The sequence below is a fragment of the Rhyacophila brunnea genome, unplaced genomic scaffold, assembly GCF_057557595.1.
Source record: "Rhyacophila brunnea isolate RB1 unplaced genomic scaffold, BYU_Rbru_1.0 scaffold_5, whole genome shotgun sequence".
NCBI classification, from domain to species: domain Eukaryota; kingdom Metazoa; phylum Arthropoda; class Insecta; order Trichoptera; family Rhyacophilidae; genus Rhyacophila; species Rhyacophila brunnea.
This window is the reverse complement of record NW_028233170.1, coordinates 21,876,703-21,903,027: the sequence shown is the minus strand read 5'-3', so window position 1 is coordinate 21,903,027 and position 26,325 is coordinate 21,876,703. Positions and strand designations below refer to the sequence as shown.

The window sequence follows — 26,325 nt, the reverse complement described above, 5'->3', positions numbered from 1 at the left end:
TAATGGCATTATGACGTTCTTTAGTGTTGTGAATAATAATCAAATATAATATGTAAGTAGGTACAGTAGAATCTCGATATAACGTACTTCGGATATAACGGACAAAATATTCGGTAAAATGTGAAAATAGTTAAAAACATCCTATTAATAATAAAGTGTCACCGCTTGTAAACAATATTTTGCGCATGACCCTTGGTACGTTATATTGAGGTTCTACTGTACTTATATACTAGGGTTTGCCATTAAAGAATCCCGCTTGATTTATTGATTAGTAAACTCCGAAATCGACGATTTCGGTATTAATTTTGATGTGTTTTTATTAGTTTTACCAAACAGTGTACTGTTTTATTATGTCATTATATTGATTTAATTATATTTTGACATTTTACGTGACGTTGTTCTAATTAATAATATTATTTATCCTTTATGTATCTACATAATATAATTATTTCTCACACACTCTTACTTTAATATTTCATCCTAATGGATGGATTATTGTTGAAGATCGTTTTATTTTATTTCGATAAAACAGGGCGTATCCCAGAAAACTTCCTACTCACATATTATATTTATTTCTTAATGCTATAAATCTATATTATTACTGGTTACTACTAACTACACTAAAACATGTCATTTTTAAAATATGTTTTTACCATTCCCGGGATCACTGAATCGGGATCGGGACCAAGAATACTACTAACCCTGAAATCCCGAAATTTTAAATTCTGTCTGGAATTAAAATTCCGAGAAAACATTGCCACAGTTCACACTTGGTAGGTTAATTACGCGACGTGTTAATTATTAACATGTGGCGTAATTATTAACCTACCAAGGTACTCGTACCTACACGAAATTGTGTCATAAATATTTGGCATCAATAAAAACTTAAAAAGTAGTCTTCCATAATTCTTATCGTAAAATTTGTATTTATGTAGCTGACTATGACTAAAATATATTCACTATAAGTATAAATAAAACATCTAGCGAGTTTTAGGGCGTCATTGAGGCCGCTGGATATACGAACTCATGCAGTTTGATGGATGTACATTGCATCGACGAATGAGTGTCCGAGAATATTGGAAGGAGCTAGGGGAGGCTGATGATGATGAAATGAAATATATGCATTACAAATAAATGAATCAAATAAAAATAATTACTTATAAATACAATATTTTTTTTATATCTTACCCCAATCCCATGGTAGATCTAATAAGAAGTGAGTCATGACAGCGATAACAACACATTCTATGATCCACGGCACTAGACCCAGTTTAAGGACTGTAAGGAAGAGTTTCTTCATTGCAGGTGGATCCAGATCGAGACCAGCCCTCGTCAGAATTATTACAAGGGCGATTTTCCTACAAAGAAACAAAATGTAAGGGTATTTGATTGCTGCTTCCGTTTTATTTATATATATATAATATTTACGAGATATTTCGCCAGACATTCACTGATTGGAGAATCTAAATAAGTATTCACATAATTATTACTTAATATATTGATTGAAAAATCGACATGTAGATAAGTCCATACTTAATTCAATATTTGTGGTAAACGAAATTAAAGTTAGTTTCTCATTTCATCATATTCTATTTTAAACCAATAAACCCTTTATTGGAATAAATTTAAGAAAAATAAAATTGTACATAATCTGCATTATTTTATTTGTATACTTAATTTTAATTTTCATTTAATCTTATAACATTCAACAAATACATCGAATATTATGTATGTGTGCCATTAACAATGGACTTATCGGTTTCTGTAAACGACGCCTCACTTATAAAATTATATTGATTAGTCGATTAGAGATGTAACGCGATTATCTCTGGTACCTATACGGTAGGAAGAAATACGTTGTTAAATCGTTCAGAATTATCTGATAGGTAAGAAATAATTGTAGGTTTATTTTATATTATTATTTACCTTTGTATTTTCTAGAAAAAATTGATAATACACAATTAATTAGAGCAGGTAATAATAAAACGACAGTCCAACCATTAATAATTATGATTCTTCTTTTCTTTCGACCATGTCCGATCCTAATAGGATCATTTATGCGCCTCCACAGAGTGGAGGTTTATATTAACAGATTTTGTTTTTACGAGAAATAGATGTCAGCCACTTGCTCAACCTATTGGGTACTCTGACTCATACACAAATTGAAAAACAATATGTATACTTGCCAGACACAGGATTCAAACCTGGGACCCACGACGCTAAAGGCCAACGCTTAAGCCGCGCAGCCATCGTGGGGTGTTATTATTAGTCGGTGTCTAAATTACGAAGGTTCAGTGTGTAACTAAAAATGAACCACTATTCTAAGTAAACAGAGCCGCTTCGCTAATTTACTGGTATAAAAAAACACCATTATTTGATTCTGGTTGGATTTCCAAAAAATCCACCCAACTGAGGAGTTTGTAGTAGGTAATTTTCCATTCCTACTTTCAACTAAAAACTAATCTATCTGTGGTTATCCACTTTCTGTATATACGTATACATTTTGTATTAATAAATGAGATTTAGATTATTAACAGCGAACGCTCAAAAGATTTTACATATAATCTGTTACTTAGATCTTCGGTGTCTGTCTAAAAGAAAATTGAACTGTCAAAGTTATAAGTAGGTACCTACGTCAAATGAATAATTCCCAACCAACATTTAAAATGATTCTATTTATTTTTCATTTGAAGCTGCACAAAAACAGTTCGATTCGATTTAAATTTTACTTTTCAATTAAATGTCGTTTTAAACATTATACTAAAGAGCCTACAACTACTGATAAATTGATAGAATACTTACCTACGCAATTTGATAAAATACCTGCAGTTTTGTTTAAGATATAAATTTTTACCTGAGTTCAGCAGTGACATGAGAGAGCTCATGACTAAGGTTTATCCATCCAACATTCTGCATGAGTATGCCGACGAGCAGCATCCCTATGAGAGCAGGTAGAGTGGTCAGCTTGAACATGAGGTACCCCCCGAAGTGGGCCGCTATCGCGAGGCATGCCAGGCCGAAGAGTGGCCCCCCGGGAGCGACCGAGTCGCCAATCAGGGCATATAAAATGCCCCATATTAGAAAACCTGAAAAATTAATTGCGTAATTATTGATGTGTTAAAGCCCAAAATGGTGTGTCGATGCATAAATCTTACACAAACATAGAACTTCCATGAAATGATTTATTATCTGTTAAAGGTTCCACAGTGTTTTTTTTTAATTTATTAGGTGATTAATTATTAAAACTTATATGCTATACCTATCAAGTTTTTCAAAATATTATATCATTAATCATTATCATCAGCCGGGGTTGCCCTACATTTGTCCAGTCTTCTCAGTTTCCAATTCTTAACTGCTACGTAGTTTCTTCCGCCAAACTTGACAAGTTCATCGATATAGCAGAATTTAAGAGATTTAGGGGGTTTATTCCCTAATATATTAAGCTTTAATATTATATAGTGTGTGGCCGGCCCTCTCTTACCCTGCAGTGGTGCTACAAAAGCAATCTAAACGTTGGGGGTCTCGCATGGCGGAGACGCGAGATTTGGCGATGGTCTGAGAGAAGTGACGCGACCTTGTACTTGCCCTATGTCCCAATACTGTACTGGGGCGTAACCGGGTAAAGTAAGTAAGCAAGTATACCTATAGCATATAACAGACATTCCAAACTACATTTAATTTCACGGCAATATTTTCAGGTGTGGGCAGTTTCAACCAGGTGAAATTTGCATTGGGAGAGATGTATACAAATATTTATATTATAATTTATTGATGGATATTGGTCTAATCTTGACAGTACATAACTTTTGACTTTAAAATAATTAAATATGTATTAAATTTGCATTTTGACTACCTACTGTTTTATTCAATGAATGAGTCACAAGATTTATAATGTAGCATTGAATAATTATAATTTCGAATATCTTAGAAACATACCAATTAGAAAAGAATGCTTTTTTGATACAGAGGGATGAAGTTTGTGCTCTGCACTAATTTCTATAATCAATATTTTTACACATATTAACAAGGTATTCCAAATTATGTGTATAAAGGTTAGTCACTATTTCTGTTGGAAATGTATTGATTATTATTCATTTTCCCAAATAGTTTGGGCCATGGTATATTTAAATATGAGTACATTACGAGTAAATTGTTATATACCTAAAATGTTTTTATTTCACCGAGCTCAAATCCTACCTACAACTAAAACGCATAACGGCGTTTTGAATAAGAATTGACCTTAAGTAAGTGAAGGTTTTTCACGCAGAAATGTGTCGCAGTTCATATTAGATAAAAATATTATATAACATTTTGGATAAAAATATGAATTTTAATAATAGATAAATAACACAAACGGTGACTGCTCTGTCATACTTCACCGCAAAGGACAGCCTTCGAAGTAAAATCTGCTAATTTTTGTCACGTTGAACCTGCAGACTGCAGAGTCATAACATAAGTCATAACACTCACAACATAATAATATTGTAACGCGTTTATTTCGCGCCAAAGTGTCGTTGTAAATTAGCACGTTTGAGTGTTGAATGATTACATTATCAACCGACTCAAGCGAACGAGTGCTAACTTTAATAAAAATATTTAGAAAATGTGAAACCACTAAATAGAAACAGTACACAGAATAATTCCGTGTTGATAGCAGAATTATGTCGCTTTGCGTTTACTTGAACACGAACATCTAAGTGTATTGAAAAATTGTTTACACTGCGAATGTGCGTGTTAAATGATATCAACAATACGTTACATACGTAATGGGTACCTTCAATTTATGTGTTAGTAAATATTGATAAGCTGTTCATTTACTTTTTTTAGTAGTAGTAACAGGTAATAAGTAGGAAAGTATGCCACTCACAGATACACCATTGTCATTAAATTTATTGAACAGTGGGTCAATGACCTATAATTTTTATTATACTTGCGGTGTAGAGAAAATGTACCTATCTTAAAAACCACAATTGAGGAGTATCTTGCTTACTCAGCGGCGATTTTCTTTGACGCAAATGACGTAACCGATTTATCAGAAAAATTAAAAGGAGACCTTCAAATAGTTCAAAATAGTCATAAAGTAAAGTTATTAAATTATACCAGAATCTAAAAAAGATGCGTAAGTATTTATTAAGAATAAAGTGTAAGTAGGGCCCTCCCTCACCCTGCAGCGATGCTACAAAAGCGACCTACGTGCTGCAGGTCTGACATGGCGGGAGGCGCAGGAGTTGGCGATGGACCGAGGGAAGTGGCGCCAACTTGTGCTTGCCCTATGCCCCAACGTTGGGACGTGACAGGGTGAAAGAAGAAGAAGAGTATAAATTCATGAACGCCATTTGCCAAATACATTGTTGGTAGGAATACTGCTGTATTTGAGTGTTGTGATATGTAAACAATGGAGTCCAATTACACGAATAAACTTAATTAACTGTAATCAAACTATGGTTGTGTATGTATACAAAATAAATATAATAAATCGTTTCAATGCATGAATTGAAAGTTCATTATTATTATTTTTATCGTAGCAGGTCTCGAAATAGTCAGCGCATTGGGCTTCTACGTCATTAAACGTGCCACTGTGCCTATAGTTCCACCAGTATAAGTTGTCCGCTGAGTGATGGCGCCACATGCTGACATTTGAATAGACTTAGATTTTAGACTCAATCGTTTGTCTGTTTGCTGCTGTTCTTCCTCATTCATAACGTTTTTATTTTTTGATATATGTATAATGTTGCCTAAAGTAACAGTAGTTTACAGCACCATATCCCTATTCTTATCACCAATAAATCTGTTGGGTAACATACTAATTTCTCGATACTCTAATAACTCGATATGTTATTACCGCAATGTAAGCATCTGTTGAACTATTATGAGATTACCGTTCGTTTTCCTTCACGACCCGATTATGATAAACGATTTCTATATTTTTTTTTAAATTTAGGATTTTCATTTATACGTGCATGTTCAATACACATTATTCCTGCGTCGTGCTCTCTTACACATTTTCATATGTTTTCTCCCATACGTTACAGATAATTCAAGACAAATATATAATATGGTAATTGATGAAATATATTTAATAAAACTAAACGAAAATGTAGGTTATCTAGTCACTAATTTACATATGGTTAATAACCGATTCAATAGTCTAAAAAAATATTTTTTCCGATAATTATAATAGGTAATATTTACGATATCCCTTTATCATAGATAGAGTTACTGATGTTGATGTATCTTATCTCATTAATATGTGTCATTTTATTGTAACTTAGGAGCTAATCTCGTGAAAACATAATGTCATGTTTTCATGAGATTAGCTCCTAAGTTATATACCCGTAGATAATTTAGACCATTATTAGGCAAACAAAAGTGTCGATAGGAAACTCACAAAAAACTGTTATATGTAAACGGGTTGTGGAAACAAATTTTTGACTATTCCACCCGCAGAGTCTCCACATCCGTTGTATATCCATACACTGTGGTGAAACAAACGTCAGTTAGTTCGTTCGTCCAGAACGAGTATGCGTGATTATTATTCTGATGTATTATAATATTATGATCAAGCATTTAAGAATAGATACGGAGCTAGCCGTCGGATGCCGCAACAGTTTTGAAAGCCGAGAATTTTACCCTCGTAAATGTTGCAATACCGACTGGTCCAGTCAGATCTTTACTTTCAACAGACATTCGAGGACACTATAGGAATGTAAAGGGGGATTTTCCTCATAACCAATAATGTGATGATGTAGGAGGAAGTGTCTTAACGGACGTGGGAAAAGTGCAAAATAAAATAACTAATTGTGTTGATATTATTTAACTACTATGACATTTATCAATAATCGTAAAGAAGATTAAATAATTACAAGTAGGAGATGTTTTTAATATTAACCCAAGCTGGTAGAGTTAAGCAGTAAAATTACAGTGTTTGATTAAGAACTATAAAATCAAGTGATCTGGAGTTAATAATATGCTTATATATATATGAATAACCGAGTTTTTATTAAATAAAATAAAAAAAATGGAAGACAGTCCATTCGCCATTTTGTTTACAATGATGAACTGTTAAAATGTTAATTAGAATGGTTGTACGTTTCATATTATTCCAAATGCATCGTTTTTATCGAGCCGGTTGTCAGATTTTGTCATTTTTAGAGACTATGCATATCTATTATCTACATTATAGTAATTTTATAAGTACAATTGACACAGTTTAATGGACGGCGATGTATATTTATTTACCACAGGTCTTATGTCATACATATTGCATGAAAATACAAGAATATATTACGGAGTTAAAGATTCATAAAATGAATCCACTATTCCATAATATTATCATGGAATAGTAAATAAAACGCATCAATTAGAAACGAAATTCGAGTACCCTCAATCGATATCAATGTTGCCAACTGTTGACTAAAAATATATGCCAGACAAAGAAAGCTACATGGTAGAAAAATGGTGAATTATATTTTTGCACACCCTTTTTTGTAAAAAAATTAGCTATGAGAGAAATTCAGTTCAAAATCAAAGTCGAGAACTTTTTTAGATTTCGAAGAACGCTAGCTATAATACCCCGTTTACACGTTCATGGATGTACTGTGCACAGTAAGAAAATGTATGGGGAAATATGTATTATCCTGCAGTTGGGAAGATTGCATGCATAAATCAAACAAGATTGGAAGATTCAAAATTGTGATGATTTACTGCGCGCAAGTAAGATTATTTTAGTATAGGGGCATGCCGGTAAAAAAACGAACTACTCATTTTGAGTCATGTTGTTGACATGTGAGTTTGATCAGATAGTAGTATAAAATAATGACAACCGCGCGTCTCGCTTACTTTTGAAGAATGAGATTGGAGAGACAGTCAGCACTTTTACGTGTAAACAGTTATTGTCATGACAGTTTAAAATAAGCACAATTGCCGACAGTAATTCCATGCATGTTTACAGGGGCTATAATGCTATAAGCTAAATGTCTACCTAAAAACGATGGATGTGGTAATAAAACCGCTAAGTTGGCAATGCTAATTTGTTTTTACAGCTTTATCGTGACAGACACGTTGTTTTAAGATTAGCATTAGAATATTTCAATTTTTAATCCGGATAATTTACCTAATTCAAAGTAAGATTGATCCATTGTGTTGCATTATTTAATTACGCTTAATAAAATTGAAATGGAAAACAAGGATGTTAGAAACGCATCGTTAATCAACACCTTTATGGTGTCTGCCCGTTTAGGTTTTGTATGCAATTTACGATTGTTTGTGGGGCACAACATTTTAAGTAAGATTTAATGACAATAGATTATCCGGCTGAATCATATGCATGATAAAAGGTAAGTACTGTAAGTAACTCACCTATTAATACAATAGAAAGAATCTGAGCAAACTGTCTGTACGTCGGGCACATAGGGTAGGGGCAGAACTTTTGCCAGTGAGGGGGTTCCCATGACGGCGATGTGTCTTCGTGATGACATTTTGTGCAGAAAACAAACCACCACGACCTGGAAAAGAATAACAACACTTATCACATTGTTTTCACCATATGCAAATACTCATACCAGGTGCCATTACGTGGCTTGTCTTTTTTATAAAGAATGGCTACGAATAAAATATTACTAGGCACTTAATTCGCATACTGTGTGGTCATCTGTAAGAAGTTGCATGTAATTTATCAGTATATTTACACTGATAGTATAATGAGGTTAAGGACCAGAAGCAAAGATATAGTCGTTAAATTAATCTAACTAACATACATGACAGACTTAAGAAACGCATGTGGCATCTGTAACAATAGTCAAGTACATAGTAATAATACAGAATGTCAGTACGACTCACGATGGCCGAGTGAGTAACGCGTCGGATTATCATGTCGTAGGTCCCGGGTTAAAAACCTGTGTCTGACAAAAAAATACCCATTTTCAGGTGGCTAATATCCTTTTATTGTAAAAAAACTGTTAATACAACCTTCATTTCGCAGCCTCATTATGATCTTCTTAAAAAATGTATTTAGTTTATTCGTATGCAGGATAATATGGGCCCTAATTTGACTTGAAATTATACATTTGATTTACTTCTGTGTGTAATATAGGTACTTAAATATTTTAACAATAAACACTTTAATTCTTCCACTATTTTGTGGTAGGTACCACTATTACTAAACGGCTGATTTGGTCGCCTACCGTTAAGCGAGCGACAGTTAAGTCCGATTAAGATGGTACTTCAGTGAAACGGCAAATAATTTTCAACTATATAGGTACGACGAAATTTCGGACCGGCTGGCAATCGGAGAGCGAAAGTCGAGCTGTAAACACGTCAATTTGTTTTGTGATGGCGACGGGGGAATTAATTCTTAAATCGTGTAAAGATGACTAAAAAACGTTACCCATTTACTTGAAAAAGAATACATTTCAATGAATATATTATTATTATTATTAGTAATAGAACAATAAACATGACATTAAATGGACGCATGTTGACTTTTTATGACAAATTGGTTTTGTTCTGCACGCGTCATTTGCACAATCTTCGCGTCGCGTAGTCTCGATCGTTTTAGACCGTGCCCCAGCTGAAGTATAGCCTTAAGCATCTGGCCCTAATACCAAACCTGAGAGAAACAGAACATGACTGAGTTGAATAAAATTACTAGGAAGGTTTAGCAGATAAATGAACAATTTGAATTAATTAATTAACAATTAACATAAATAATGTACTTATATGTATTAGATGTAATTGATTGGCATCATCTATTTCTCTGAGGAGTTTTTATTTTAAAAATATTTAGCGGACGAATAAGACTAAAGGTTCTTGTACTTGACGATTTAGATACCATGGTAACTAAAATCCAGGGAACACATATCAAGGAAAGTGAATTACCTTCATGGCTATTAGAAGGTACAATTCTAGATTGTGGAGACATATTGGATACTGTTAAACGCGTGTTAAATTATTTAGGTTATTTTCAATAGTTACGTTTATTCTTTTCTTTCTTCTTTCGACCATGTCCGATCCTAATAGGATCATATGGGCCTCCACAGGGTGGAGGTTTGTATTGACAGATTTTGTTTTTACGAGAAATGGATGTCAGCCACCTGCTCAACCTATTAGGTCCATACTCTGACTCATACACAAATTGAAAAATAATATATATACTTGCCAGACCCAGGATTCAAACCTGGGACCCACGACATCATAATATGATGCGTTACCCGCTCGTCCATCGTGTGTCGTACTAACATTCTGTATCAATATTCAATTCGATGTACTTGACTATTTTGACAGATACCACATGCGTTTTTTAAGTCTGTCACGTATGTTAGTTAGATTAATTAAAATAAAATAACTTCAAAATATTGGACTATGATGATTGGGTTTCACACTTATATTTTATTAATTTGTTCTGTACCGGTATACGTTATCTTATATATATATATATTTATATTGTGACGAGGTATGATTTTGGAGGCATCGATAGAAGAATTCATTTTAACCTTATTTCTGTATCAGTCGATTCAGACTGTTGAATTGATTCAAAAGTATCAGTTGACATAATATGGATAATTATATTATTATTTATTTGTTTGTATTTATCGTCATTTTCTTTTTCTTCGCTTCATATTGAAATAATAACAATTTGAAGTTTATTCACGAACTGTCAAAAATCAAAAACAAAAGAGTGCCAGAAAACTATACTTTGTTCTATTTTTTGAATCTACAAGATTTCATAGACAAGCAAGTTTACTTTGATGTGGTAAAGCGAAATTTAGAATAATAGAAAGTTGATAATAATAATGACAAAATATATTTTTGACGAAAAGATTTTTTTTAAACTAGTTTGTGGTCTTTTGGTCTTTATGGTCTTTATGGTCTTGCAGTAAACACGATGTTATATTTTAAAACATTTATATGGATTCGTAAATACAAATTAAATCTGGGATTAACATAATAGTATATAAAAATAATATTTCTATCAGGTTTAATTTGCACCTACAAGTTTCTCAAAAATAATATTGTAAATTTGGAATACATGTTTTGCGTCAGTTACTAATAATACGTTTATTAGTAAGAAACGTCTTTCCCCCAAAACGCAAAAATTCACAGCGGATATTGGAGCCAATTATGAAACAAATCCGCGAATTATTTATAAAATCTACACCATTTTGATTATAATCACAGAAATATGATAAACAAAGATGTATAATTAACTGAGATAATATAGGTCATACAGCATTCCATTCCATTTCATAAAAGTAATAATATTGAATTCCAGAAATAAATCCTTTTGTGCGTGACACTTCGCTACCACGGTTGTAATGGTTTGTAATGGTATATTATTATATTTTCGGGTATGATATCAGGGGTCGCCATATACGATGTCACGTGGTTTTCGTTATTTTTGTCCACCCCTCTTTCCATCGTCACATTTGGTTACGTTACGCAAAATCTTTTTATCCCCTTGTCGAAAAAAATAAAGTCACAATTACGATTTTTTTCATTGAAAATGATCGATTTCAGTTTAATATTATGCAGTATTCTTCTGGATTTTTTCTCTTTCACATATCAGATTTCTCACGACCTGATGTCATATATGGACGGCCCCCTAATAATAATATCTTTAATAATAATGACAAATTATTCTGAGTATATAATAATATATGAGCTTGATTATTTGTTTTAATACGATTTTTAAGTGAATAAAAATATTATTTACCTTTCTACAGCGTCATCAGGGGGATATACCACTTTTCTAGAGTATGCAGATTCTGTTGTTGATACCTTTTTTGATCTAAATTCATTTGGTATATTTGATCTATCTGATTTATCTAAAAATACAAAACATAGTTATTGTACTTATATTAGTTGAAATACTCATTAATCTCGACATAAGTACAAGTCCTGTGTTATTAATATTATAATATGTAAAACAAACGAAAAGAAATGTTTTGAGTATGTATTTAGAATATACTTCGTACCCAGTGGATAGTTAATAACAGGATTCTGTTATTTTTCAATTCCATAAACAAAGCGGTTATCAACAATAATATTGTTAACGCACCGCGCTACGTCTGGCTTTATTTCAAATGTATCCAATTTGAGCCTCCAAATAATGGACGTTTTAAAATATAATTGGAGATTTTAATCGGATGCATTTGGAATCAAGTCTGACGTGTTAACTGTGTTACTCAACGACATTTGACAATTAACTTCCCGGATAATGAACTGCTTGAATACGACATATTATATTTATCACTTTTTTGATTGAAATGGAACCGTAAACGAACCCCGGAATCATAATAACTCCGTAATTTTTATGGAATTAAAAGTATCAAAATTCGTATCCCACTTGATTTTTTCACTGGAACTGAACCCGGAACCGTAACTTAAAAAAATCGGGTGGTTTTGATGCATTCGCGGTCGTTTCAGAAGATGACTGATGCGGGGGAAATTATTCAAAGTTAGATATAGGGAACCCAGACAATACTATTGAATAACGCCATCCCGTACACTCGCTGAAATGACAGTGCATGCGTCGGAACTAAAAAAATACTATTCTACCTGCTTCTAAGAATTTTAGTACCTACCTACAAACCTTTTATAATATGAAAAGGTAGTGAATTGGAGACTTGAGTGATAATAATTAATTCAATGAAACATGATTGATCACGATAGATAATTTAAAGCAATTAAAAGCATTATCAAAGTAGCCAACGATCTATTTGAAGATTTTAATTTTAAATATTGTCATTGACATAATTTATATCAATCAATTATTCTTACCGTCATTATGTCCATGGTGGGATGAGTGGTGACTATGAAGGGAAACATTATCAGTTGACGTGTGTAGTATACTTTTTCTTCTAACTGGACCCATTTCCGAGAGTTCGGAATTTTCTTTAGAGACTTTTCTAAACCTGAGAAGAAATACAATTAAATATTTATTGATTCTGTTAATTCTAACGAAACGTTTGTCTCATATTTTTTCTACAATGTCTTAAAAAAGGAGAGTTTTGCATAATTTGTGAGTACATATTAGTTAAACATAAATCTACACCAAAGTATGATCCAGATGGTGTGTCAAGCACAGACAATGCATAGCTCCGGTTCGTGATATCCCCAAGGTTATCTTTCCGTTTCGTGGAAAAAATAATAATTATTGCATACTAGTTCATGAATAATTCATTAATATTATGTATGAGAAATCAAATTCACTTGATTTACATTTTTTTTCAAATTTATACGAAATTTGTCATACAGCAGTTCCTTGTTATTCCATTTGACCGCCTGAGCTTGGCAAGTATAAAACAGAAAAATCCAACATTTATTTTTATATATTATATAAAAATATATAAATAGGTTATGTATATATATTTCGAAAAATTATCGAGCTCTTCGTCTTGTAAAATTTTCCATTTCGAGCGCTGTATATAGCAGATCGTAGAAGCAAAAATAAGCTACCTTCTGTTATGTTGAATGCATTAAAAACTGAAGAACCAACTTGTCTTTTTTGACGCATAGGTACATCACCTTTGTGGCGAAATATCTAACAGATCTGTGTATACTTCATAATATCTGATTTTTGTAGTATAGTTTAAAATTTTATATAATATTATTCGTATTATAGTATTGATCGTTTCAGTGTACATAAATTATGATTTTTATAAGATACAACCATGGTAAATCACCTTTCAAAGCCATGGTTGTCATAACCGTTTCTTGATTCCATTGGTTCAGTGACGATTGAGACCCTCCGTCCAGTGGGTTGAACTGTCACCGGCGTTTCATCGAATGGGTATTCTTTGATGGCCGCCATCTTGTTCCCTGAAAATTTAAGATTACTCATAATGCTTACATACTTATTTAAAAATCATTATAGTTACAAAATTATAACCCATATAAACATATTGAAAACGTATTTGATTAGTATCTTTATTATACAGGTGCTAATGCAGACTGTAATAGGCTTTAGTATTAAGTACTTACTAATTAACAAATTCATAAACAGTACAAAATAATATGTAGGTGCCTACTTAAAATAACTCAAAATACTCCGATTACTTAGCAAATACATTAGTTTCTACACAATTCGTTAAGAGTTAAGACTGTTAAATGAGTTGCAAAGTGGAAACGTTATTTAAGAATGATGGCATAATGAATAATCGTATTGGTTTATTTTAAAGTAAATGTTTCAATTTAAAAAATTAGCACGCCCCACAAACAGTGTAAAGTAAAAATAATGTTTAATATTTTCATCAAACAAATTTCTCTGTCATATTACGCGCAATACGCGACCAAGAAAACATTGTAGGTTTTATTTTAATTTTTGAACCAAATATAATTTATCAATTATTGTAAAGAATAAGTACTGAATTCTTTTTGTAGCACATTACCAACCAAAGCTTTTAAATACAACAAAAGAAAGTAAGTATTTTAATAATTAAAGCTAGATCTGGCTAGAAGAAAAGTGCTAAGCTGGCAACGCTGCTCTGCACAATAATCGCAGCTGTGTCAAGTGTGTGTCAGTGTATTCAATAAAGAATGCTGCATTTTTAAATCTTGTACATTATTCATTTAATAAAAAATATTTTATTTTCTAGTTCTGTTTTTGTATTTATTAACTTTGAATTTTATTTGAGTCAGAAAGTCATATTTTCAAATGATTTCGATGTGTAATAAAACATATTCAATTTAAAAAATATATATGTGTTCATATTATAAAGAATATTTATGTGTGTAAGTGAAAGATTAATAAACCTTCAATCCTCATTTAATATTTTATTATCTGTGATTAAAACTGAATTATTTTGATTGACTTTATCCAATGTAGAATTGTGTCACCGATATCTCAATACAGATATGAAACTGCAGTATCATTTTCCCACCAAAATCATTATCCGTTATATTATACGTCGTTTTAAATGTAAGTGAGTATAATGTTATATAACATGTAGATACACGGTAGATAGTGATGTATCAGTATGCAGTGTAGTTGTCAAAGGACGATTTGCTAGACGAATACTAATATACTCACCTACGTCATTAATAGAAAATCAATGAGATGTGTTGATAATAAATAATTTGAAGTGGAAAACACGTACTTCGATAGTAAACAAGTTGATTGTGTATATTTAGTTATTGTACAAACGATTCTAATGTAATGCATTGTCTTATAATTTTCAACATGAAACACATTTCTGTTATTGGGTTAAGGTTTTCGATTTTGCATTGAAAGCAGTTGATACTGATCATTTTTTTTTAAAGATTCCTTTGATAACGTTGCTCTTTATTGACAAAGAATAGTTCAAAGCGAAATAAGTATGTTACAAAAAGCACGTTTGATGATACAGATCATTATTTATTAAGTTGGTAGCCATGATGTTAAATATTTAACATTATACAATTAAAATGTTAATTGTATAATAAAGGCTGAGAATATGACGTATTATCTAAAACACAGCATTAAATTTAATTTGTACCAATTTATGCATTTGTAAAAAGGCATTACAAATTTTATTGTTGTCTTCTTTTAAAGTATAACTAATGCAATGGCAGTTCGGGGGTGAATCTCGAAGAGGGAATTTAAAAAAATTAACTACGATATTCGCAAGTATTCTATTTTTTTTAAATACGTAAATTCTATGTTCTGTAAATTCTATGTTCTACTTCTATGTTCTGTAAGCCTCAATGACATTGATCTACTTTACAAGCTGCTTGTTGGCGAATTTAAAAGCGGGTGAGTCAGCTAGTGCGATTGTGATGATGACACACAAAACTTTCCACTCACTCAGAAGCCAACAAGCTAGCGAGTTGAAACCGTCATTTTTGGTACTATTTGACAGGACGTATTGAGTACCGGCAGGTTCGCCACTATCGTTCTACTGCGCAGACGCAGATCGGCCCATACGCCAGCGTGTAGCGAGTAAAGTAGCCCGGCTTTTAGCTTTTCTCGGTAGATTGTTTACAATCTGCTTGTTAGCTAGTTCGATGATGACACTGGGCGAGTTTACAAGCAGATTGTAAATTCACTCGCATGTAGCTTGTAAAGCAGCTCAATGTCATCGACGCTTTACACTATTAGAGCTTGTCATGATTATATTGTTTTGGGGTAATACCAAAATATTTGGACTCGAGATAGGAGTCTTGTATTTCGTATTAAGAATTTTGATAGAAGTTCGTTTTTTTAATCAAACGATTGTACGTCTGGTCGTATTGGTAACAGGTTCATTATTTTCTTCTTCTATTGGCAGCTCTTTAAACAAAATGGTGGCTCATATCTGGTTTAAAGCTTGTTTCTTTATTTAGTCACTTAAAAAATACTGCTCAATATGTTCTTTTTGACTGCGTACATAACATTGTTCAGGAAGTATCTTTCAACATGTATTCACAGTTAAATTTTATATTAAAATATATGCTTTCAGCTTTGATGTACGAAATGTCAAATTTAATTGTACTTACACTATTACATTTTATAAATTTAAGTGTTCAAGGCAATTCACAATATCTGCAGATTATAATCAAGTGTGTAATTAACTAATTGGATGGATCGGAAATTATAATGGAATGCCATGATATAAATATGAAGTTCTCTTTAAATGAACGAGTAATGGTACATCACTTATAGCTAACTTAAGCAATAGATCAGAGTTCCACTTTTTTCTTTAATTTCATATATTTAGGCTCCATCCCTATAGAAGAAGGTTATATCAATATTTTTGGATAATACTGATATTTCTTACACAATTTTATTGTAAAATGTCACAAAAAAATGATAAGACCTTCTTAAGTTGTCATCATATTTAATTTAAATCTTGATCGTAACTTTAACTTTAACACATTGTAGACAAGCGAAAGAACGAAATTTTTACTAAAAATTAAATTAAAAAAGGAGATAAATAATTTAATAAACTAGTATTTACATTGTTGTAATCCATTTGACGGTAATTTTTAAAGCAAATCTTAATAATATATCACATTTTTTGTGACTCGGTATTATTTTTAATCATTCATCGTGATTTGAATTTTGACCAGGAAAAATATTGATACTAATAAAATGTTTATCACTTCATCAACAGACAAGAGACTTTGCTTCTGTTATGTTTTTTGAAAAGTGCCTAATTAATGTGTTTCCCGACTATAATTAAGATTGATATGTTTAAAAGTATACCAAAAGGTGGAATATGAAAACATATTATTTCTATGGTGACTATTCGTCTGTATTATTATAATCGAATAAATGTAGTTTTATATTATAATATATCAATTATTAAATGTTGGATGGATTAAATGTGACTGTTGGGTTGTCATCATTCATCACAATACAAGAGTTTCACTAAATTTAATCAGTGGTGGAAATTGCAATTTATGCATTCACAACATAGGATTTTTAAAAAGTAGTTAATTATAAAAAAGTCTGCTGTGCCGGCTGTATAAATTCGATTTTAATAATTTATAAAACACCGTATACTAAAAACAAACTCGCGTAAGAATAATATGTCAATATCTGAAGTTTTTGGTTAGTTCTGGTAGTTAGATATTAACAGAATCATGGCAATACGTGGAAATATTACCATTTTCCGACGTATACGTTGGAAAATATACGTAGTCAAAAAAATATTTTTAAACTCTAAAACTATATTGTGTAAACAGACTCACGAGAAAATCCATTACAAAGATAAAATAAAGCCAAACAGCTTTAAATAAAATTGTGTACAAGGAAATGATTATCTTGGTTTAAAATAATACACTCAAGCAAGCGTTTTTTTTAAATTAGTACTTACCTAATTATTGTAAAAACGTTTTAAGGATGTGTTTATAACCCGAAACGATTGTCAACACAAATACTACTAATTGACTAAAAAAACTTTACGGTCGTTATTCCATAAGAATAATCAGGTTTCACATTTAGACCGTCAGATTCGATGTATATCTACATATAGCATGAAAATGCCGAACCGAAAAGTCGTAATCGTAATTCAGTGGAATAGTTCGAAACTATCAATAATTAGTTGATAGGAATAAATACTTAGAAAAGTATCATGTAATCTTAGTTAATAAGTTTATATTCAATAAAAATACTTAATTGATCTACGACTCCACCATAACAATATGTAAATATATTAATCTATAAATCACTCAGTATGATAAAGAATCAATGTATTTTACAAATGTTTCGATGGCAACCCACGGAAACTCTCTGTTGATAAGGTTGGCACTTGTCTAGTCAAATCAAACACTAGAAGTGAGTGTTTGTTATGGAAACACTTTCCGTCAGTATATTACGTATAATATAATATACAGTATGGAAATTTAGCAAAGTGATTAATCATTACATCAAGTACATAATAGTTTGATGAACATTACTACTTTTATTTGTATCACAAATAGGATGAAAAAAACCGCAATTACGAGATGGAAGACACCGAAATAAAGTTTTTAATACCTATATAAATTATAATATATAGAAAATAGAAATACGTAGTTCTCATATTTATATGATGGACAACCATAGAATTGCATGCCAACATTTTGGTAAAAACAGGTAGGTATTTATGTAATTAATATATGATTATTACAGGAAGTTTTATTTATATAATATATAATGTTCAAGTCGATCAGTACAATCCAAATCCATAGAAAACAAATCGAAACTAATGTTGGCCACAACAGTACAAAATAAAACCTTAATACTGTGTATGTTGTTTGATTATAAAAGAAAGGTCACTTTTAATAAAGAAACAGGTTTTTATCAAGTAATTAATTATTTTACAAACAAACAAATTTAGGATGTATTTAGTTTCATTACTGTCAAAAGTATGATTTTAAGCCTCTAAATTATATATGTAATCTTTCATTTGGATATTTTGTGATAAAGATTTGTTTATATTTTGTGAACATACTATTTGAAAGAATATTCGAAAGCTACTTACCAGATTTGTTTAGATATGGTAACGAATACAGAAGAGATACAATTCATTAAAAAGTTCAAGAGAAAATAATATTAACGGAACAACGTCCTAGTTATTTGTATTAAATTATAGGCAATAGTATAGATAATGATAATATTATGAATTAAAATCGTCACCTCGATACTACAACTAGATAACTCTGATTTGGTCATTGTTGGGAAAATGAAATTTAACTTTACTTAATTAATATAAATCTAAGCTATATTATTAGTATTTAAAATAAAAATTGAACAATTAAATAATGTTAAATTGTATGAAAAAATATTGTAGGTGTATTATTTTATTTATTTAATGCATATACGGTTTTAAAATTATCTAATATTTTCAAACATAAATTAATACAGTTCCCGTTAATTTCTGTCAATGTAATGAAATGTACAATCATACTCAATAGTTATCTCAAAAACAGTGAAAATCAAGTTAACTAGTTGTAGTATTGAGGTGACGAAATGCTTTACATGATAATATTGAGATAGGTATTTAAAGATTTTACTTATATTATAATTAATGAGATGAATAATTAAACTTCAAGTTCTTAACAAATTTTACACTTGAAATGGGTGCATGAAGTTGGTACTATTGTACCTACTATTCAAAATCGTTTGATTGCAAACATCAATCGAAAAGAAAGAATATGGGCACATATTATTTAAAACTCAATTTGCATTGCTCACGATGTTAATGTATGTATCTTGTTGTTTGAGTCCGGAATACCCTTGTGATTGTTTCACGATAAGTAAACAGACTGACAAGATGTATAGAACACATTCAGGCGTTTACAGCGAATCGAATAATGGGATGTTTTGACATTTTGACTAGAGCAAATAATATCAAAAAGAGAGACAATAGCATATACGGAATTTCAATTATCTCCGCGCTGAATGTAAATTTGCATTCCGAAATAAACATCATTCACTTTTTCTCATACCGCACGTTATTTACGTATTTCTGGTCCCCGATTTAGAGCAAATTCTAACAAATATCAACAGTCATCGACTGATTGTTGACTTATTATTTTCATAACTAAAGAATTAATAATAGATACCTATATGCATTTTAACACTGCATGTTGTCATTGAAGGTTATCTAGTGATAATAAAAAAGACAATAAAAGTACGTACCAACGTATAGGTAAATGGTTACATGTAAATTGTACGTATTACATTTCACCGTAGCACAGTTAGAGTTGGGTATTTCCCGAGAAAATCTCAATCTCGAGATTCGGGATTTCTCGAAATGATGAAATTTTGAATTCTCGAGAATTCTCGAGATATCGGGAAATTTAAAAAAAAAACCTGTAAAAATCCTAAAATCAATGTAAAAACAGACAAATTCCAAAAAAATATGATTTTTCTTTGATTTATGTAAGAAGACAAACAGAATAGAAGTAGAAAAATAAAAATAATTCAAAACATTACTTATTAAAATAGAATTTCAAAAAACACAGACTGTCAATCGCTGCGTCTGACAATCGCGTACGGTTTTGAGACACAAAATTCCCTGATGTTGCAAAAATTGCGTTCATTTTGAGTCGACGTTGGCTTAATTGCGTTAAATGCCCCGATCAGTCTCTGAACGTTTTGTGTTGTCTATCCACTTTTTTCATATGGAAAATCGTTTTTTCAATTAATATTAGATAATAAAGAAATCCCGAATCCCCCGAAAATATTCTCGAGATCCGGGATTTCCCGAAATGTTAAACATTTCAATTCTCAAGATTCGGGATGGAAAATTCATTAATTCTAGAATGAAAACCTAACCTAATCTAACCTAACCTAACTTAACAAATAATCCAGTATATCGGTTATTTTCAAAATTTCATCGCCGCTGGCTTCATGTAAACCGACAAGAACCGTGTTTAATTTAGACATGAATTTTATCTCAGTACTATACGACCCAAAGAGGTTAGACGGTCTAACCTTAACCCATTCACTGCGTCCAACGCGACTGGTGCGTTGCCCATCAGGTGGCTATTCGATATAATTAGCATGTTATTTAAATGTGGTAATTAGATATTAATTAAAAGGTCGGTCAATATTCTGGATATTATATACTGTAGATAGATTTTCACCCCAGGGCATCCCTAGAAAAGGTGAAATGGAGTAAGTCCATTCTACCATTCCCACGTTCGGTGCCCTGGTTTGTAGAGTCACATTTGAAGATAAATGTAACTATAAAACTAAATATAACCGTTTTTTAAGAAACTGCAAAAACTTCCAAGGTTTTAAACAAAAAAATATTCACAAAAATATATTATATTGTACTAAACTAAATAATATAATAATATCTAAATAATTATGTACTTTGTCAGTGTGGTAAAGAAAGGACAGAAATCCCTTTAGAACGGTGTTAATTTCATTTAAAATTGACGATAACAACACCTAAATGAGTCGCCAACACTGCCACAAGAATCTGAGACTATTCTACCAAAATGTGAATAATGTGATGTGACATATAAAAATTGCGGAGTACTGGCTTAGAAATTTATAGAAGTCTACCGCTGAAAATATTATTTAAGTTGGATTTTTGTTTATTTATATTGTTCACGATGAATTAAACGTTGTATAAAAAACTGTAAACACCGAGGAAATTACCCACTGTGAGAAATTGTAACTTGTAACTAGTAAAGTTGACTGAGCATTGGTAATAAAATAATCAATTACGCTACGATCTGGGTAAGTACTTATCTATGCTAATACATACAATGGTTTTGATTAAATATACCTACTAATATTTACGTGATAAAAAGAACTAACTGTAGTCATTTCATTATTTCTTACATCCATAATACAAATCGATATGTATAGAATTATAATCGTTCAATAATAAGTGATGTAACGTTTTTATTACAGTGATACAAGGGAAGCAGTAATTTATGTACGCATTTCAAAATAAATGCATAATTTTTCCAGATCTGGTCGCGTGTACATAATCATACTTGTAATTCGATCAGGTGCTTTATAATCTTGTTATGGCATTTTGTTTGATCTGACGCGTTATAATAGATTGTTTTTCATTATAATCTAATAAATGTATATTTTCTTTAAAAAAATTCCTCCAAAGCATATCGATACATATGTTGAAATTTAATTCTATAGGAAAAAAAATAAAAGTTTAACGTTTTGAGTGAATAAAATACCTTTTACATTTGTCTACATTTATCTGTAACGCATGAAAGTGTGTAGGAGAGAGCGAGACAGGGAGGAGACGAATTACGTTAGGTAAAAAAAAATACGCGTTAACGCAAATACTAAATTTGAAAAATAAACTGACACGAAAATAAAGGAAACATTTATTTTAATCGGGTCGTAAAAGAGAACAATCTATTATGAGAGTATTCTCGCTCATAATAGTTTGACAGATACTTACAGTGCAGTACCAGCATATTGACTTTAGAACGTATTGAAACGACGTTACAATTAATTCCTGACAGATTGACGGAAATGTATTTGTTAATCAAAATAATTTATGTTAAGGGGGGACATGCTCGTCGTAGGTCAAAATTGAGTTTTTATTGTATTTTCAAACCATGATCCTGGACACTCCTTAAACGTTGTAGATAATCTATTTATATAATTTTGAAGCCTTATTATCCTTTATATTTATTTTAAACATTTAATGACCGCATAAAGTATTTTTGTTACATAAAATAGTATTCTTTTAAACCTCTCGCTCTAATGTTTTAGAATATAGTCATATTTCGGTACATGAATGTGCAGTCATGTTAAGATTTTTTACATTTATTAATTTTTAAACGCATTTATAAAACCATTAGTATAATTTATGACGAGATAATTTTAGTAAAATATTCACGATAAAAAATTATATTGATAATCTCTGTGATCCCAAATTTGACAAGAATTAGGCTTTTTATTATTCAAAAAATCGGCAAGATTAACACTTTTGAAGATAATTCTAAAGATACTCATTATAAGCTATGTTTTTGACCATTCAAGTGTGATAAACATCCTACGAATAATGATTGCTTTATAATAATTATTGACCTAAGAATAAGGTGGTGTTTTTTTGAAATACGCCATTTCTTTTGGTGTTCCCCAGTGGTTAAGCTACAACATACGGCCGTAGCCATAAATTGACAAACTATAAATAAAGTAGGTATACTTATATGACAAATTATAATTAAAGTAGGTATACATTTGTCAGTCTTGTAAAATTTCAATTTGATCACATCGGAGGTTTAACAACTGAATGATTATAATTTTCATTTAAAAATTACAAGATAAAAGAACTTTTTATATACAAGGTTTTTAATTTTTTGTTGAATTATTATGCTCAATATGCTCAAACTTATACTTGATATGAAGTAAATAAAAAACAAACAAATATATTTCATTTTTAACGCACGTATATATTAATAATTTAGTTGCTAGGATAACCCCCTTAGCAACCAATAATAGTCTTGTACTTTTTACGGATTTTTCTGAAATAACTTTCCATACAAAACAGAATTAACTGAAAATGAGTTCTATTCTGCTTAAAGATGGCTAAAAGTATTAAAAAAATGCATTGGCATCGTGTTCTGATATATTCTAAAAGTTTCAAATGTTTAGCTGGTCGGGAAGTTAGTTAAAAATCGATTGCATGATTTGTACTGGACAAACAACCACCGGACAAACAAGAATACGAGATAATAAAAATGAAAAAAATCGTTGTAAAAATAAATATCACCCACGCGGTGCGATTCGGGATTGTACTTACCGTATGCCTGCAATCAATACAGTCAACTACGATAGGCTGAAAATGGCTGCGTTTAATAGACACTAAATTGAGTACCGGAATAAATTCGATAATTAATTATCAATGCAGGAAAAGTGTCACGGCACCCTTGAACATTTGGCGTGCTGCGGCATGTCGGTTACGCACCACTGATTTATCCACTACCTCGTCACAACGACTGACATTTTTAAACAGAAACAATAAAGATCATAATCATCTTAAAGATAGAAAAGTAACAAAACTTTGCCATTAAACACAGTGTAATAATGTGCTAACGAGTCTATTGTCAATAATAATATTACGTAGTAAAGACAAGTAATTTAATAAAAAATTACCTCAGAAATAGTGTTTATAGTTATATGTTGTATATTAAATCATTATATTTGTGATTTATAGTCATTAAAGATAATATATAAATCAATAATATACGACTAGATTTTTTTATCATAATAAATCTGGTTTTAACAGAAGATTAAGTCAAGATGACGTGTGTATAATGATTACTAATTATTGTAGCGATTTCCAAACTGGAAAGCGCGGAGTGTTGCAAAGGGAGGCGCGAAAAGTTTACCACAATTAATGTAGCCACAGGTTTCAGTTTGTAAATGCATAGTTGATAAAACGGCCGCTAGTTATATACTACATAAAAAAAAACACTCGTATAAATGGTTGTTTGCAAACCTGCCTAAAAATATGGAGACTAATTTTATAATACCTCACTTCTATAGTATTGTGAAGCTCGCTGGCTATCTCGTGAAAAAATGAAATAAAAGGGTCAAATCATAATGTTGAAATTTGAGGCAAATTTGTTTAGGAACGATAATTTTGTTGTTAAACTTGTCTATTTGGTTGAAATTAAAAAAAAAAATTAAGTGAATAAATCAATGCAAGGACCACTAATGCATTATTCAGTGATTTAGAAAGATAACGTGAAGGCATTCATAAAAAATGGAGTTTTGGAAATCAAAATTACAAAAAAAAAATAAGTTCACCATGTTTCCACTTTTAAATGATTTCTGCGGCAGAAATATTGAAACAAACAAAAATCTATTTACTGAGTTCTTAGTTAGTATGCACATTTTTTTATCAATAGTAAAAATAAGAAGGCGCTGCTTCCTTTCGGGGCTTGACTACTATTGAAATTGATTGTGTCAATGAACAAGCACATTCATCGCATGAAAAACAAATTAATTTAAAAATTAATATAATATAAGTAGTAAAACCTTGTTTATTTAATGAAATAAAGGGGGGAGGCGCCAAGATTAGATTTCTTTAAAAGGGAGGCGTGGTAACATAAAGTTTGGAAACCACTGAATTATTGTACAAAACAATATAATGTTTCAAATCAACTCTGAGCTAATTAAATTAATAATAAATAACAGGTGAGATCAACGCGTGGATCGTGGGATGGATTTTGGTCGATCGCACCATAGGTCTAATATTATAGGTATTGAGCCGTGAAAATGTAATAAGCGTGTAAATTTATTCAGTTGTAATCATGGCTCCCACATTCTGAAGCAGGCCCTCAGGCTAGGATCCTTGGCGGGCCCCCTACCTATCGCTACGGTTAAAGGCAGTGTGACGTACTACATTCACGTTTTTAAAATTGTGTGTTCAGGTCAAATAATTAAGGGTATTTATTATTATTTTAATTTTTAGTAATTATTATTTGATCACGGAGTTATCGAGGTATCAACAAACAATAATCAAAAATCACATCGCACAATCTTACTTAATATATATAATTAAAAATTTTAATGGTCATGAAGACTTTTTCTACTAATATAGCAAATTTGTGATATGTGTGTATCTCACTTATCTGGTCATTCGCCGGGCCCCTCCAGAGCCCGGATCTCCAAGCTAGAGCCCTGTCAGTTCCCCCCCTTGTGGGGGCCATGGTTGTAATAACGGTAAAACGATTACATTGATACATTGAAGACAAAGCATTGACCATTCCTATTTTTTATTTTCTTAACCGGCTTACTTCAATATGTTTGGAAATTTAATTCGTATTGCATAACGTACGGCCTATTGCAAAAGTGAGAGAAATATGAGTTGTAAATTCCCGTGCTTTAAACTAAGGCGTTATAATTTCTCATTACCGTCACGCAGTAGGCTCTTTGCACACTAGGATAATAGTTTGACGTTGAGTGTAATAAGTAATAAAAAAAGAATAAAATTGGTAATTGTCATGACGAATGGAAGTTGTGTATTTCTTTGTAAAGGTGTTACTGTTATTTAATTTGTAACGCATCAGTGTCCTCAGGAAAATGATGGTAGATCACAAAATACTTGACGTTGAACATGCCAGATATAATATAACATGCATAAATAGGGATTGAGTACTGATTGTATGTCGAGGAGTAAGCAAGTACGAGTAACATAATATAATTTAAAAAAATAGTTAAGAGCAGTTTTCACATTAGCATACATCGATTTTTATATATAACAGGATTCAAATATGTAACTGCCTTGTATGAAAAGATACAAGCATTTGAGAACATCCCGTGGACATGGTGTGTAAAATTACGTTATTATCTTCATAGCAACCGTAGATAGTAGTGTTTTCAGTTGATTTGAGCTACTTTAAATAAAACATAAATAAATGTCTATATTTTTTCATTGC

At 31.3% G+C, this 26,325-nt stretch overlaps 1 protein-coding gene across 2 annotated transcripts in view; it reads right to left on the bottom strand.

The window, feature by feature from the left end:
• Nha1 (Na[+]/H[+] hydrogen antiporter 1) overlaps positions 1-26,325 on the bottom strand; it is a 92,661-nt gene that overhangs the window by 7,231 nt on the left and 59,105 nt on the right. For both annotated transcript variants that reach the window (XM_085955278.1, XM_085955279.1), the window contains exons 2-7: positions 13,683-13,818; positions 12,778-12,911; positions 11,711-11,822; positions 8,359-8,504; positions 2,855-3,086; positions 1,189-1,358 (exon numbers count right to left, since the gene is read on the bottom strand). In XM_085955278.1, coding sequence (XP_085811404.1) covers positions 1,189-1,358; positions 2,855-3,086; positions 8,359-8,504; positions 11,711-11,822; positions 12,778-12,911; positions 13,683-13,818 — 930 coding nt within the window. The remainder of the gene's footprint in view (positions 1-1,188; positions 1,359-2,854; positions 3,087-8,358; positions 8,505-11,710; positions 11,823-12,777; positions 12,912-13,682; positions 13,819-26,325) is intronic.